Source organism: Fistularia commersonii, chromosome 20 (assembly GCF_037954325.1).
Source record: "Fistularia commersonii isolate RoL2024-O1a breed Wild chromosome 20, RoL_Fcom_v1.0, whole genome shotgun sequence".
Classification (NCBI taxonomy): domain Eukaryota; kingdom Metazoa; phylum Chordata; class Actinopteri; order Syngnathiformes; family Fistulariidae; genus Fistularia; species Fistularia commersonii.
Window position 1 is genome coordinate 3,635,530 of NC_141303.1, and position 12,810 is coordinate 3,648,339.

Consider the following 12,810-nt stretch of genomic DNA (forward strand, 5'->3'; position numbering starts at 1 on the left):
CTGTTGAGCAACATTCACATCTGGTAAATCGATACAGAAATGAAGCGGTCACTTAAAAAAAAATCCAGAACAAAAAACCTTCATCAATGAAGTTTGCATGTGCATAAACATATTAGAAAATATCGGGAGCCGATCCGAGTGCATCAAAGAGCGACAAAGATGTCTCTGTTTGAATGAGAGCCCAGAGGAAGAGTTTGCTACCGACAATAGCCGATTGTAGCGTCTGATTTCTGAAGAACATTGCTGATCAGACCGACAATCACAAGGCCAAGTTTAAAAAAGAATAAATCACATATCATCTGGTTCAAAAATAGAAATACAAACACGGGCAATGCCCGAAACCCAAGGTTGTCAGCTTTATGGAGTAATAGCGGAGAAAAGCAGGCCAAATTTGCTACCGATTTATAGATGTGTCACGCATGTGATTGTTGACCAAAAACTAAAAGAGAGAGGGAATCAAGGAATGTGGATATATTGAAAAAAAAATCTTCAGTCTCTTGCACAATCTTCCCCCTTCAAGCAGATCATTGCAGTCTTTCTTCAGTAAAGAAAATCAACTGAAGATTGCGTTGGTTTTTCTGTATTTCCGGCGTTTGCTCGTTGCAACGCTGCACTTCTGTATACTCTAAAAAATACACTGCACAGTGCATTGTAACTCTTGTTTTATTTGTTTGTTTTTTGATTATACAGTTGAGTGTTGGTTTAGGAACGCCCAAATCTCAAACAAATCAGCCGACGAACAGAGTTTTCGATTTGGTGTACGAACACGCAAACAAACTCACGGGCTTTCCGCATCGTAGTGTAGCAACAGCTGTGCGTGCTGCTCCGCAATGTTTACATCGTCCATCCTTGTGTTCTACCATTATAACAGTTTTTTGGACTTTTTTTCAGTACATCATTACGGCATTCAAAAAAGTTAAAACTGCAAGTGACAGAGGTCTTAAGACGAAGGTAAGAATTGAATTAAATCGTTGAATTGTTGTTCGTGTTACAGATCTCGCCGAGCACTACGACATGGCCAAGTCGACCATCTGTTCAATCCTGAGGAGCCCGCGGCTAAAGACAGCTGATGCGGCTAAAGGGGTGACTATATTAATAAGATAAACTTTATTGATCCCCATAGCGTAAATTCATTTGTCACTGCAGCGTAACAGTTATGATGTCAAAAAATAAAAAAGTTAAATAAATATGAATATAAATATATGTAGAGAGACAGAAGACAGAAGATAGCAAGACATCCACGAATAAATAAGACAGCAGCAACAACATTAGGGATAATAATGGACAACATAAAGGAACAGTGAGGGTGAAAAATACACAAACAGAACTAAACAACAACATAAATCAGGGGTATCAAACTCATTTTGGTCCGGAGGCCTCATACGGCCTAATTTGATGTCAAGGGGGCCGGACCAGTAAAATCATTAGCTAGAAGTAACACTAAGTCCAAATTTTTCCTTTGTTTTAGTGTAAAGGAGGTAAACAGGTAAATTATACAAATCTTTATATGTAATGAACTGTACCTTTAAAAAAATACATGACGAATTCATATTAAAAATAAATGTTAAAAAAGAATTGATGAAAGTACACCCTAAAAATATTGTCGAGTTAAAAGAGAAAATCTTGCCACTGTAGGAATTTGCCACTAGAATTTATTAGAAAATTGATTGGTAGCATGTATAAGAGGAGGTATAATGTTTACAAGGCTATTCTGGTTATTAAATCAATTTTTTTCAATTTTGCCCGTTTTTTTTTTTGCTATCGTATTTGTGGTTTTTATGGAAATAACATAATTTTAACAAGGTCACTTGACGTTTTTTCATCAAAAAAAAAATTTTGTTTTTCAAATTACGAAGCAAAAAATTCATTGCAAAGTTACTTTTTCATTTTTTCCTTGCCTAGTTTTTTTTTTTTAAACCCACTGTATAAAACCGCCAGGTGCATGTGAGAAAAAACACGCAAAGATTTGATTTCAGGCAGGGGGCCACAAAATATTGTTCCGAGGGCCGCGAGTCTGAGACCCCCGATATAGATAGTGACAATAGCAATGACTAAAATAAACAAAAATAGGCAAGATGTGACAAAACAAGGATAAGAGTTAGGTCATGACATGTGGATGGGGGTGGGAGTGAGATTGCGGAAGCGGCACAGATGCACCTCAGGCCGGCTAGAGTCGTGCGCCGTTGTACAATCTGATGATCCGTGGGCGCAAAGGAGCGTCTGAAGCTTTCGGTTCTGCACCGGGGCGAGATGAACCGCCGGCCCAACGAGCTGCACATCAGCCACAGCTCATCGTGCAGGAGGTGAGAAGGTCTGTCCAGAATAGCTCCCGGTTTGTCCTTCATCCTCCCCACAGCCGCCGATTGAAGGTCCAGGTTCAGCCCCGTCTTGAAGAAGCACAAATGTTATCGTTAGTTTGAATTAATGAAAGACAGCTTGCGGGAGATAGCGTTAGCGAGGGGCTCATATACGAGAAGGCTTTATTTTTGTATGCTGATTTGGAGAAGGAAGCGTCGAGCACAAGCGCTGGCAAGAAGAGCAAGTAGAAACACAGTGGTAATTAAGGTTATCTTTAATTCATTTCTGTACTTTTGCCACAAATAAATCCATGAAAAAGTTTCAAAGGAGTACAATATGTTTTTGGGGGGCTGGAGAACGGGATCAATGGGATTTTGTTTGACATACACAAACACACACATGCAAGTCCCGAGCAAGGTCCCCTTGTCATTGGAGGAGCTGGGGTTTGAAAAACCTTCCCTCCGTCGACAGAAGGACTCGCGCTGCTCTTGGAGGAAACTCCTTGCAGAAAAGTGAGGCTGTGGAATTGTCATGTAATGGGGATTAAAAAAACAGAACCACAACAATTCAAGGTAAAGGTGATGCCTGTGAACATTCATGTGATGAAGAAATATAACCTAGACATGAAAATTATTTTTCTTATCTAGATTCAGTTCAAATAAAATCCAACATTATTTATTGAGCAAACTGGGCCAGTAATTTTCACTGGATTCAACAGATCTGAATGACAACTTTTCATTCCTTTATGAAACCATCATATTTTGGATTGTTTTTTTTTTTTTTTTTTCGTGCCGGCTATTTTATATTTTTCAGCTCTTGGAATCAAGGATGAATTGACCAGGATGTTGTGGTCAAAGGTCAAAGTCACTTTGACCTTGCAAATTATTTGGCACAGCATAACCCCGCCCAACATAAATCATACATAGGTCAAAAATCATAGGTCAAAAAAAAAAAAGATTCACTGGAATATTGAAAGGCATTAAATGTCCAGCAGGACTGAGCTTAACTTTGCTGTGACATCATAATATGATCCCACCTGTCATTGGATGAAGGCAGGGTTTACTCTGGACCAGTTGCCGATCAGTCACAGGGCTACATATGGAGGAGGGGGTTTAGGGTGTCCCATGAACCGCCTCCGTATTTTGGGAGGAAACCAGGGAACCTGCTGGAATCCAACAGGGACCCTCTTGCTATGAGGCGGAAGCACTAACCCCCGCCACGGGTTATTTGTCAAGTAATATTATTATGATGCTAAAACAGGAATGAAAAACCCACCCCAAAATAAACCCCACAGGACAGGCCTATCTCACACACGCTCAACAAATAAAAGAAAACCTATCTCTCAGGAAAAATGTCCTGATGTTTTTCTTCAGTCACGCATCAAAAAACAAGTTCACTGTCTGCACTCATTCTCTGGCTCCAGGCTGTTTGCACGTCACTTGTAGCATGCTCCCGTTCAACAAATCAGCTCCTGTGAGAGAATACACTATTCCCAAATCCAATGCAAATACTTCCATCAGACCTTTTGTTCCAGGAGAGACAGATGGCATGTTCTTTTCCTTAAAATATTGCAACCCTTTTGGCAAGCCCTCTAAATTTGTTTTCCTCAATGCACCGCCCATGCTTATCTTAATTTCTTCAAGCTGGATTTATCATTTCTGGCCTGCGGTTCTCGGTTAGAATCCGGCAGGGGGTCTTTTTGTGTGCAGTTTGCACACGTTTTTGGGTTGCTTTGCGCACGGTCCTCTGATTTCCTCCCACAGTCCAAAAATAAGCAACATGTTGATTGGAGAGCCTAAACTGCCCGGATGCGTGAATGAGAAGGTAAATGGTTACATTTCTGCATAACTGCACAATTGCGACGTGCTGCTGTTCGCTAAAACATACAGTATATCTATAACTTGCGCCTTAACTACTTGCACTTTTCTATCATTTATATATGGAATCTGTAGTGCAAATGAAAATGTTGTTCTGTCCACACCTGCTCTGCACAGAATGACAATAAATTCTGTCAAAGTCTAAGCATGTCTTTATATGATGTGTGAATCTGAGAGCGAATGGTTGCATGTTTCAAATGCGGCCCCTGGAAGACATCATTCTTTGCAAGATAGCCTGTTAAATTTTGGCCGACGGATGTTGACGTATTGATCGGGGCGTTGCGAAATCGGGCAGGAGCTCAAAAGCCACATCTTTAAATTGACAGGCCGGTTGTGAAATTTTGTGACGCAAGACCTGGAGAGATCCCCTAAGATCTCCCTGTTTCGCCACGTTCTGGCCCAGGAGTGCTTTGTTAAAGTTGCATGTTACTTTTGAAAGGTGAAGGAATATTTTTTTCTTTTTTTTTTTTTTTTTTTTCCTACCCACGGATTGAGTTGTTATGGGAAAAACAAAAATCTGATTTGTGCGGCCTCCATTACAAACCAATCCAGTTTTATTCTGGGATCTTCCTGTTGTCAAATGGTGGATTATTTCAGACAGACACAGATAAGGGCCGGCTGATGAAGGACCAGACCGAAGCCACTTTTGAATCAGTAAAATTAAGAAATGTGAGAAAATGGTCAACCCAGTTGCGTCGGCGTGGTTTGATTTCTCCACCTGTCACTTTAATGCACCGAGACGTTGCACGGATTTGTGAAAACCCAGTTTGTTATTTGAAACAATGGCTGCTTTCAGGTTTCGCTTGTACGCTTCGAACAAATAGTTTCAATTTTACATGTGTTTCTTTTGCATTTTTTACCGCTCTTGTTGTAGCGCTATTACTGCCGGGGCCACGAATATTCAGGAATACCTGTTGCTCACCTGCGTCGCCCTTTATCAGTAAGTCTCAGCTCAGCGCTTTTGTTTGAAAAGCTCTTTGGTCAGTTATCTCCTATTGACTGATCCTCTGACTACTTTATCACTGCGGTTGCATCTGATCTGTTGCAACTGATTCGAGAGGGTGGTTTAAATAGGCACATTCTTTTCTTTTTTTAGCGCAGAAATTGTGAAAGACTTCACAGAATCAAGGCACGGGGGTACGGCCTCAGTACAATGACGCCCGAAGTCATATGGGAACATACAGTATTATATATATATGTGATTATATAACCACAATTAACTGATGCGCTAAGGTAGCCAGAGGTTAAAAAGCACGGACGAGATGCACGGAGGTTGTTTGGGATTCATACTAATAAGACCGTCTTTAGCTAATGAAGTATATCTAAATTCTCGTAAACGTGTGCACATCTAATATAATACATGAGACCTCCGAGTGTGTGTTCCTCTTATCACGCCTCAGCGAAAAAACACTCGAGGGCAGGATATTTTAGAATGGAGAGTCATATGACTCCCACTTCAAATACTGACAAAAGGATCTAAAAAAACAAAACAAAACAAAACAAAAAAAAAAACATTGTCAGTTTACCCTTGAAGGGAGAGCGCCAATAACTCCTACTTGGAAGACATGTCAAACAGTTTTTCTGATTATGTTTGAAAATAACCTTTAATCCCCCGAAATATTTTTCACTGCATGTCGAGGCTGACTCATCGGTGCCGCCGCCTCGTCTCGCTGGGTTTAATGTCATCTCTCTATATTTATTATTGAAATAGATAGCAAGTTCTTGCGTATCCCGAGACAGTAGCTCTGGATGTGTTTTTCCAGAACCCTCCGTTCTGTTGAGCTAAAATCCTTCAGTTTTTCCAAAGTCTACCCAAAAATGACCTTCCGAGTCAGTTTGCCGCTTCATAGCAGGTGTTACTGGAAGCACAACTCATCAGACCACTGGCTGGTGAAGTAAAGGAAAAAAAAAATCACCTTGAAATCCATCTTTCTCTGCTTCACGTGATTCATTTGTGTCCGCAACGAAATGGTTTTCACCCTGCTGCCTTCCAATTTGCAAAAAGTAATAACAAAAAAAAAAAAAAAAAAAAAAAAATGCAAGCACGGAGGTTAGAACTTCCACCTCAAAGCAAAACGGTTTGGATTCTAGCCGCGGGTTCCTTTCTGCGGGGAGTCTCCGTGTTCTCCCCAGGTTTGCGCGAATTTCCTCCGGGTTCTAAAAACAAACGATCCCGTATCTCGCCCGACGACAGCCGGGATAGACTCCGGCCCCCGCGGGACCCCGAGCGCTCCGTAAGCGGTATTGATAATGAATGAGTAATATTTAATCGTGTCATTGTTGACGCGCAATTCGATGTGCGTGATTTAAGACGGCCGAATGTCCCGATAGCTTTCGGAAAACAGCGATGACAAAGTGAGATGAGGATGGATGGACGATGTGCGGGACCTCAGCTGCCGCGTCGCACCAGCCGATAAGCTCGGCGCCGTTGTTTCGCCGCTCATATCTTACGATCTGAAAACAGAATGACACCACAGCTGTATTTATTTCACATAAGAGAAACAAAATAAATGATTTTTTTTTCTTTTTTTAACAAAAAAACAATTAGTTGATCAGATAATGCAGATGTTGAAAGGCTTCCGGCTCTTGGGAAGAGCTTTTCCCTCTGAAAACAAGTCAAAACGTCAGTTATTGCTTCATATAATCAACTTACCATTTAAACCTCATTAGGATTATCAGTGATGTCATATTCGTCTTCTTCTTATTCTCTCCATTGATATCTTATTGCTCGTCGTCGCTTGTCAACGCTTTTATTATTTCTGAACAATTCGTTGGTCGTGTGACATACGATTTAGGGTCGTTTTAAGACAGTCTACTTGCGTTGGATCGTACCGTTTGTTTTAATCAGTATTTAAATTTCAATGGGATTCATACATTTTGATGTTCATTTTTCCAAGCGGCTGCCATTTATATGACATTTATTTAGCAAATTGCTCAAAGGGGTCATCGATTACACCGCCGGCGCATCGCTTCCGTAGCCAGAAATAAGGGGGAGGAGGGTGTTTTTAAGTTGTTTCTGCAAGATTGTCGCATGAAATTCGGTCTGACGGCCGCCGTCTCCGAGCCTCACGCTTTTATCTGCCCTTTTTCTGCCGAGCTGGAAGTGTCTTATGTTACAAAGGTTAACAATCGTAAGTCAGTGGCTTTTTGTTTACCTCCACCTTCCAATAATGTAAAAGAAAAGAAGAAAAAAACACTATTTTCATGTTGCAATGTCGCTCGGTCAGCCTCCCTCCTAATTTATTGATGTATCGAGTGGGTTACATTGTTATTAATGTGATATTTTTGGTTGAATTAAGGATGTCGGTATCATATCCGCGCTTGTGTACAGAGCGGTAATGTGTCTCCGAAGGATCACAAGGATCAGCTGTGGTGAGAAAAAAAAAAAAAATCCCGTCACCCGAAGCTTCACCGACACAGCCGGCCGTCTCTCCCGGTGACGCAGCCAACACCTGGCCGACACATGACTCGTAACAACCTCTTTTGGGAATAAACTTGAACGTGATTTCTTGAAAGCTTGTTAACGGTCTTAAGCTGCAGGACTCATTTTTGTACCATTTCTGATGAAACTGGGGCAGCTTCTTGGCTGCTTATGTGACTCCGTTACATAAAGGTCACAACACTGGGTCAGGCACAAGTAGTAGAATTTAAACTGAAATTTCCTTTCTTTAAAAAAAAAAAAAAAAAAAAAAGAATCAGAATCTATTAAAAATACACATCGATTCTGTACTCTAGAGAAGGAGAGCGCTTTTAATGCCATTATTTCTGTGTTGAGTGACATTATGTTTGCTTCAAGTATTAAAGAACCGCTGCAGTCATTTTGATCTCTAAAAGGCATTTGACACGGTTGATCTATCTCACACACACACACACGCACACACACACACAAAATGTTATTTTAGTATGATAATAGGAAATAGACAATTGATAGACAGAAATAGGCACTTTTTTCAATGCGCGTTTTCCCGGGGAGGACGATGTCTCGACTTGGGTTTGTGATATAACGTATGTGTTTTACTGATAATTATTCAGGACTGACGACCAAGACTGGCACTAATTTTGATTTTATAGAATAAAGTTAAACAAATACCTTGAAATTTAAAGTCCTTTAGAAATAACACGACTAACTAAGCGATGGGCAACAGACGCCCTTTTAGCTTGGAGCCTTTGATTCATCGGGTTTTCTTATTAACGTTTTATAATCAACACAACTGGGAAACCTTTCAAGGGACTGTTTCATCAGAAGCAGTGAAGCTAAAAGTCTTTCACTCAGAAATCTTTTTTTACGGCGTTAATTTCACTTCTGGATCTTGTGAACCTCAATAGGACAAATGGCCAGCGTGCTTCCATTATCCTTATTTTTGCTGTTTGGCTCCGCTCGCCGCTAACACATTTGAAGACAAAACTTAATTCCGAATTCAACGCTTTTGAAACTTTTCCTTTCTCACAGATTTTACCGCCAGTTGCTGTCTTGTGCCTCCCCTTATCACGTATTTCTAATAAGTGCCTGACGGGATTCCGAATTAAGGCCTTATTGCTTCGACGATCCTTGATTTAAACACATTTATTTCTCATGTCCGGGTGAACTTGCCCGTGAAATTAAGTTTGTTATAATAGTGCTATTTTAGAATTTCCTTGATGCAGAAAAGAAGACTTATTTCATAAAAATGACCCGATTTGTTAAAAAAAAAAAAAAAGAAAAATCGTCAGCCGAAAACTCACAGGCACCAGAGTTGATCCTGTTACTCGTCTCAAACTTTTGAATGTTACATGCCGACGTTATCACAGCACGGCGTGGATGTCTGTCCCTTGCCCGGAACAAAAGATCAGTATAATCTCAACTTTGACCTCCTTTCCATTTTGCAAAAAAATGGGAAGAGAAGGAGGCGGATTGGTTGTGCGTGTGTGTCTGTGTGTGTGTTTATCCTTCATTATATGGAGGATAAAACCCAGGTGTCAAAGTATTAGAATAAAATGCAGTTAATACATCCTGAATGAAATCAAACTCAGCATACAAGTAGAAAATAACTATTTATCTATTCATAAACCTGTGCTATGAAAAGAACAACTCCAGGGTATATGTATATATATATATGTGAGTGTATATATATAGATATATACATATATCTATATATATAGGTTTGTTTTTTTTTTCCAGTAAACGTGTGATCTGACATTTATTAAAAACCTTTGTTCAATTACATCGCTTCAACATGACATCGTTTGGCAGTCGATCACCGAGTAACGGATCCCGCTAATACGCACACACACACTCCCGGTGTCGGACACATCAGTGTCGGTTCTCCGGCTGCGCCGTTTAAGAACCGAACTTCACACAAACACCGGAGTGAGGTATTAGCACACGCACACGCACACGCACACACACACGTCACTGTACAAAAATAGTAATCACTAACCAGTTTGAACTGATTTTTAGACGCTTCCATATAAAAAAATAAAAGACAAATCGCTATGTGAGCAGTCGAGACGAGCGCAGCCTGGAGGGGGATTCGGGTTTGTGGAGGGAAAAACAAAACAATAACCCCCCCCCCCCCTACATCAGAAGATGATGTTGGACTTTTTCTTTTTTTTTTTTTTTTTTTTTGTTGTGTAGCAGCATCTCTGTGAGTTTGGACACTTGGACAAGCAGCGGTCTGGGGGGGGGGGGGTGGGAGGGGGTAGAAGGACGCAGCATCTTCCCCGTTACGCGTGGAGAACCGGCGTGTGGGAACCGCACAGCTCTTTCCGGTACTGCTCCAGCCAGTTTCTCAGCTCGGAAATCCGGTATCCCTCCGGTCCCCGACCCCCCTGGTAGACCACCCGCTCGTCCCTGACGATGTAAAGTCTCTCAAAGTAGGCTCCGTACGCGGCGTTGGACGAGTTGTCCATGTTATCCACCACCACGTTGCTCCCCGGCACCTCGGCGAGCATCAGCCGCGCCGCCGTGAGCCGGTCCTCCAAGCACCGGTGCTTGAGGATCTGGTACGGCGCGTCCGAGCTGACCCAGCCGTCCGACGGGTGCGCCTCCTCGATATATACAACCACGAAGTCCGCAATGTCCGAGTACTGGCTCACGACGCGCTGAAACGCCGCCAGGCGCGTCATGAACGGCGGTCAGGAGCAGCTGCCAAAGTTTAGGATGAGCGGTCGCTTCCCTTTCATGCAGTCCAGGATCCGGACCCTCCTGCGCTCCTGCACCAGCACCACCTCGGTGTTCGGCGCCGCGCGTCCGAGGTGCGCGGATTTGAGGAGATCCAGCTTCTGGCCGTACCACACGGCGCGGAGGGACTCCAGGGTGAACATCTTGTTGGAGTCTGAGACGCACACCGGCGGGTCGTCGGGGCTCTCCTGCATCTCGCCCATTTTGATCAGCACTTTTTTCCGGATGCACAGGAAATCCAGGAGCCACAGCATGACCGCGGCCAGGATGAAGCGGGGGAGCAGCATCAGGCACAGGGCTGCGTGCTTCAGCGCCCTCGCCATTTGGACACCTCCGGAGTCGTGCATCATCTCCCCGTCGCCTGCCGATGGGATGCGACTGGGCCGCCGAAGTATTTAGTCACCTTTACACATTGGAGGAGGGGAGGTAGGCTGAAGGGGTGGGGGGGTGAAGAGAGAGAGAAAGAGAGAGAGAGAGAGAGAAAGAGAGAGAGAGAGAGAAACCTATCTGACGTACGTAAGCACTGTTTTTATAGGTCCGGCAACATTTGAATAATAAAAAAAACAGGAGGAAAAAAAAAGGAAGGGGTGGGTGGGTGGGTGGGGGGGGACACCTCAGTGTCCGCACCGCCCACTCACATGGTGGGGATTACCTCCCGTCACCTCTGGGCTTCAAAGATCCAGAGAGAGAGAGAGAGAGAGAGAGAGTGTGAGAGGTGGGAGTCGAAACAGTCGGAATTACAGCCCTCATGAGCAAAACATTTTATATTTTTTGATTTTTTTTTCTCATTATTTTCGAGGAACGTGAACCACTTGCATGAGTTTTTTTTTTTTTTTTTTGATAATTTTATTTTGAGCGCAGGTTTGGTCAAATAAAAATAATAATAATAAAAATAGAAAAAATAAATAAAAACAAACAAACAAAACAACAAACCCTTCGATTTTTGTTGTCAGCTGGAGTTGCAGGGTTTATTTTGGCCGCTAGGAAGCGCTGGATTCCCACAGACTCCTCGCCGGATGAGTCATTCCTGCCGCCCGGGCCTTTCTCAACTCAACACCTTGTGAGGAATGATGATATCCTCACATCCACCAACACTGCGTAAAAAAAAAAAAAAAAAAACAAGTCTGTATAATTTAATCTCCAACAAATGCCGAATATTTGAGCTAAGAAACACCCGATGAATCATATTTTGGTTTTCACCTTGAGAAATGGGCACATTTCAGTCCTGTTAAATAACATTTATGTATCTTTAATTACAGACATATTGCTATTATGTATCGCTTTGAAAAAAAAAAGCCCTATTTGCATTTTATGTAATCTGTTTCTTTTAATGTCCCCATCGTGACGGATGTGGTACGCTATACGGTTAAAAGAAGAAAAAAAAAAAAACAGGTCGCTGAGTGTGTTTTCAACTTGCTCGCATAGAAATAGGAGTTTATGGTCAAATGCATTTGAATTGTGACGTGAACCTGCGCTGCGACAGAAAGCTAAATCAGACTTCCCACCTCATAGCATACAACACTTTCGGCAAGAAGAAAACCATGTGATGGTGTGATCTGTGTCACCCCGCAGGTGGTATAACATTTATCCTATCCTGCTGACAAGTCATCATTTTTCTTTCTCTCTTTCTCTGCTATTTTAATTTATATATGACATCCATCTTTTACACAACAGGTGAAAATAATGAATGTATCAAGGTGACGACCGGTACCGCAAACAGCAGCGAGAAATGAGTAACATTTCGAGGTAATGTACTATGAAGTCAACGAACGTATCATCAAATTGATGGGGAAGGATGAAGGTAACGCTGTGCACGCGGGGAAAGCGACCCGAAAAAACAAGCAGCAACAGTTACAGACGCCCACCGCTGAACGACGGAGGGTGATGAGAAAGAAATGACGGAGCCTCGGAGGGTGTCACTGACCTTGTATGAAAACCGAGTAAGTCAACATCTGTGTGAAAAAAAAGATTTCCAGGTAGATTCATCGTTCTGTTGACGACGGGCACAAAAACCTCCCGGCATTTATGAAGTCACTGTGAACTGCATGCCAAAACAAGCTGGATCCCACCATATAATAATAGAAAATTGCTTCTACAACATTGTCATCAAATATTAGCTTATAATTCTAGAATTTTTCATGCCGTGTAGGAACACGAGGCGTGTGAGTAGAAATTGGATGAGGACTACCGCGCCATCTAAAAACCATTAAAGCAAAGGTCACCAAACAAAGCATGGTTATATTCTTATATAGATAAGAATAAAAAAATCTAGTTGTGATGTCCGGTGACTTCAATTTTGTGCAATGGTCTAGAAATATGTTAATTTAATGCAGAACACCGATGGCAGCTGGTACTGTTGCAATTCTATACCGGCGACTCATACACATTCGGTGTCTTTCTGATGTTAATGACTCCACGTGATGAAAAGTTAATATATTTGTATTGTACATTTTATATTGGTTGTTTTAAAAGGCA

General features: G+C 42.1%; 1 protein-coding gene across 1 annotated transcript; it reads right to left on the reverse strand.

The window, feature by feature from the left end:
- Positions 1-7,902: 7,902 nt before the first annotated feature.
- On the reverse strand, positions 7,903-10,787 carry LOC147222608 (thyroxine 5-deiodinase-like). Its single transcript, XM_086167256.1, has one exon. It carries the CDS (start codon positions 10,683-10,685, stop codon positions 9,879-9,881), a length of 807 nt encoding a protein of 268 aa, XP_086023382.1. The 5' UTR covers positions 10,686-10,787; the 3' UTR covers positions 7,903-9,878.
- Between the last annotated feature and the right edge of the window lie 2,023 nt (positions 10,788-12,810).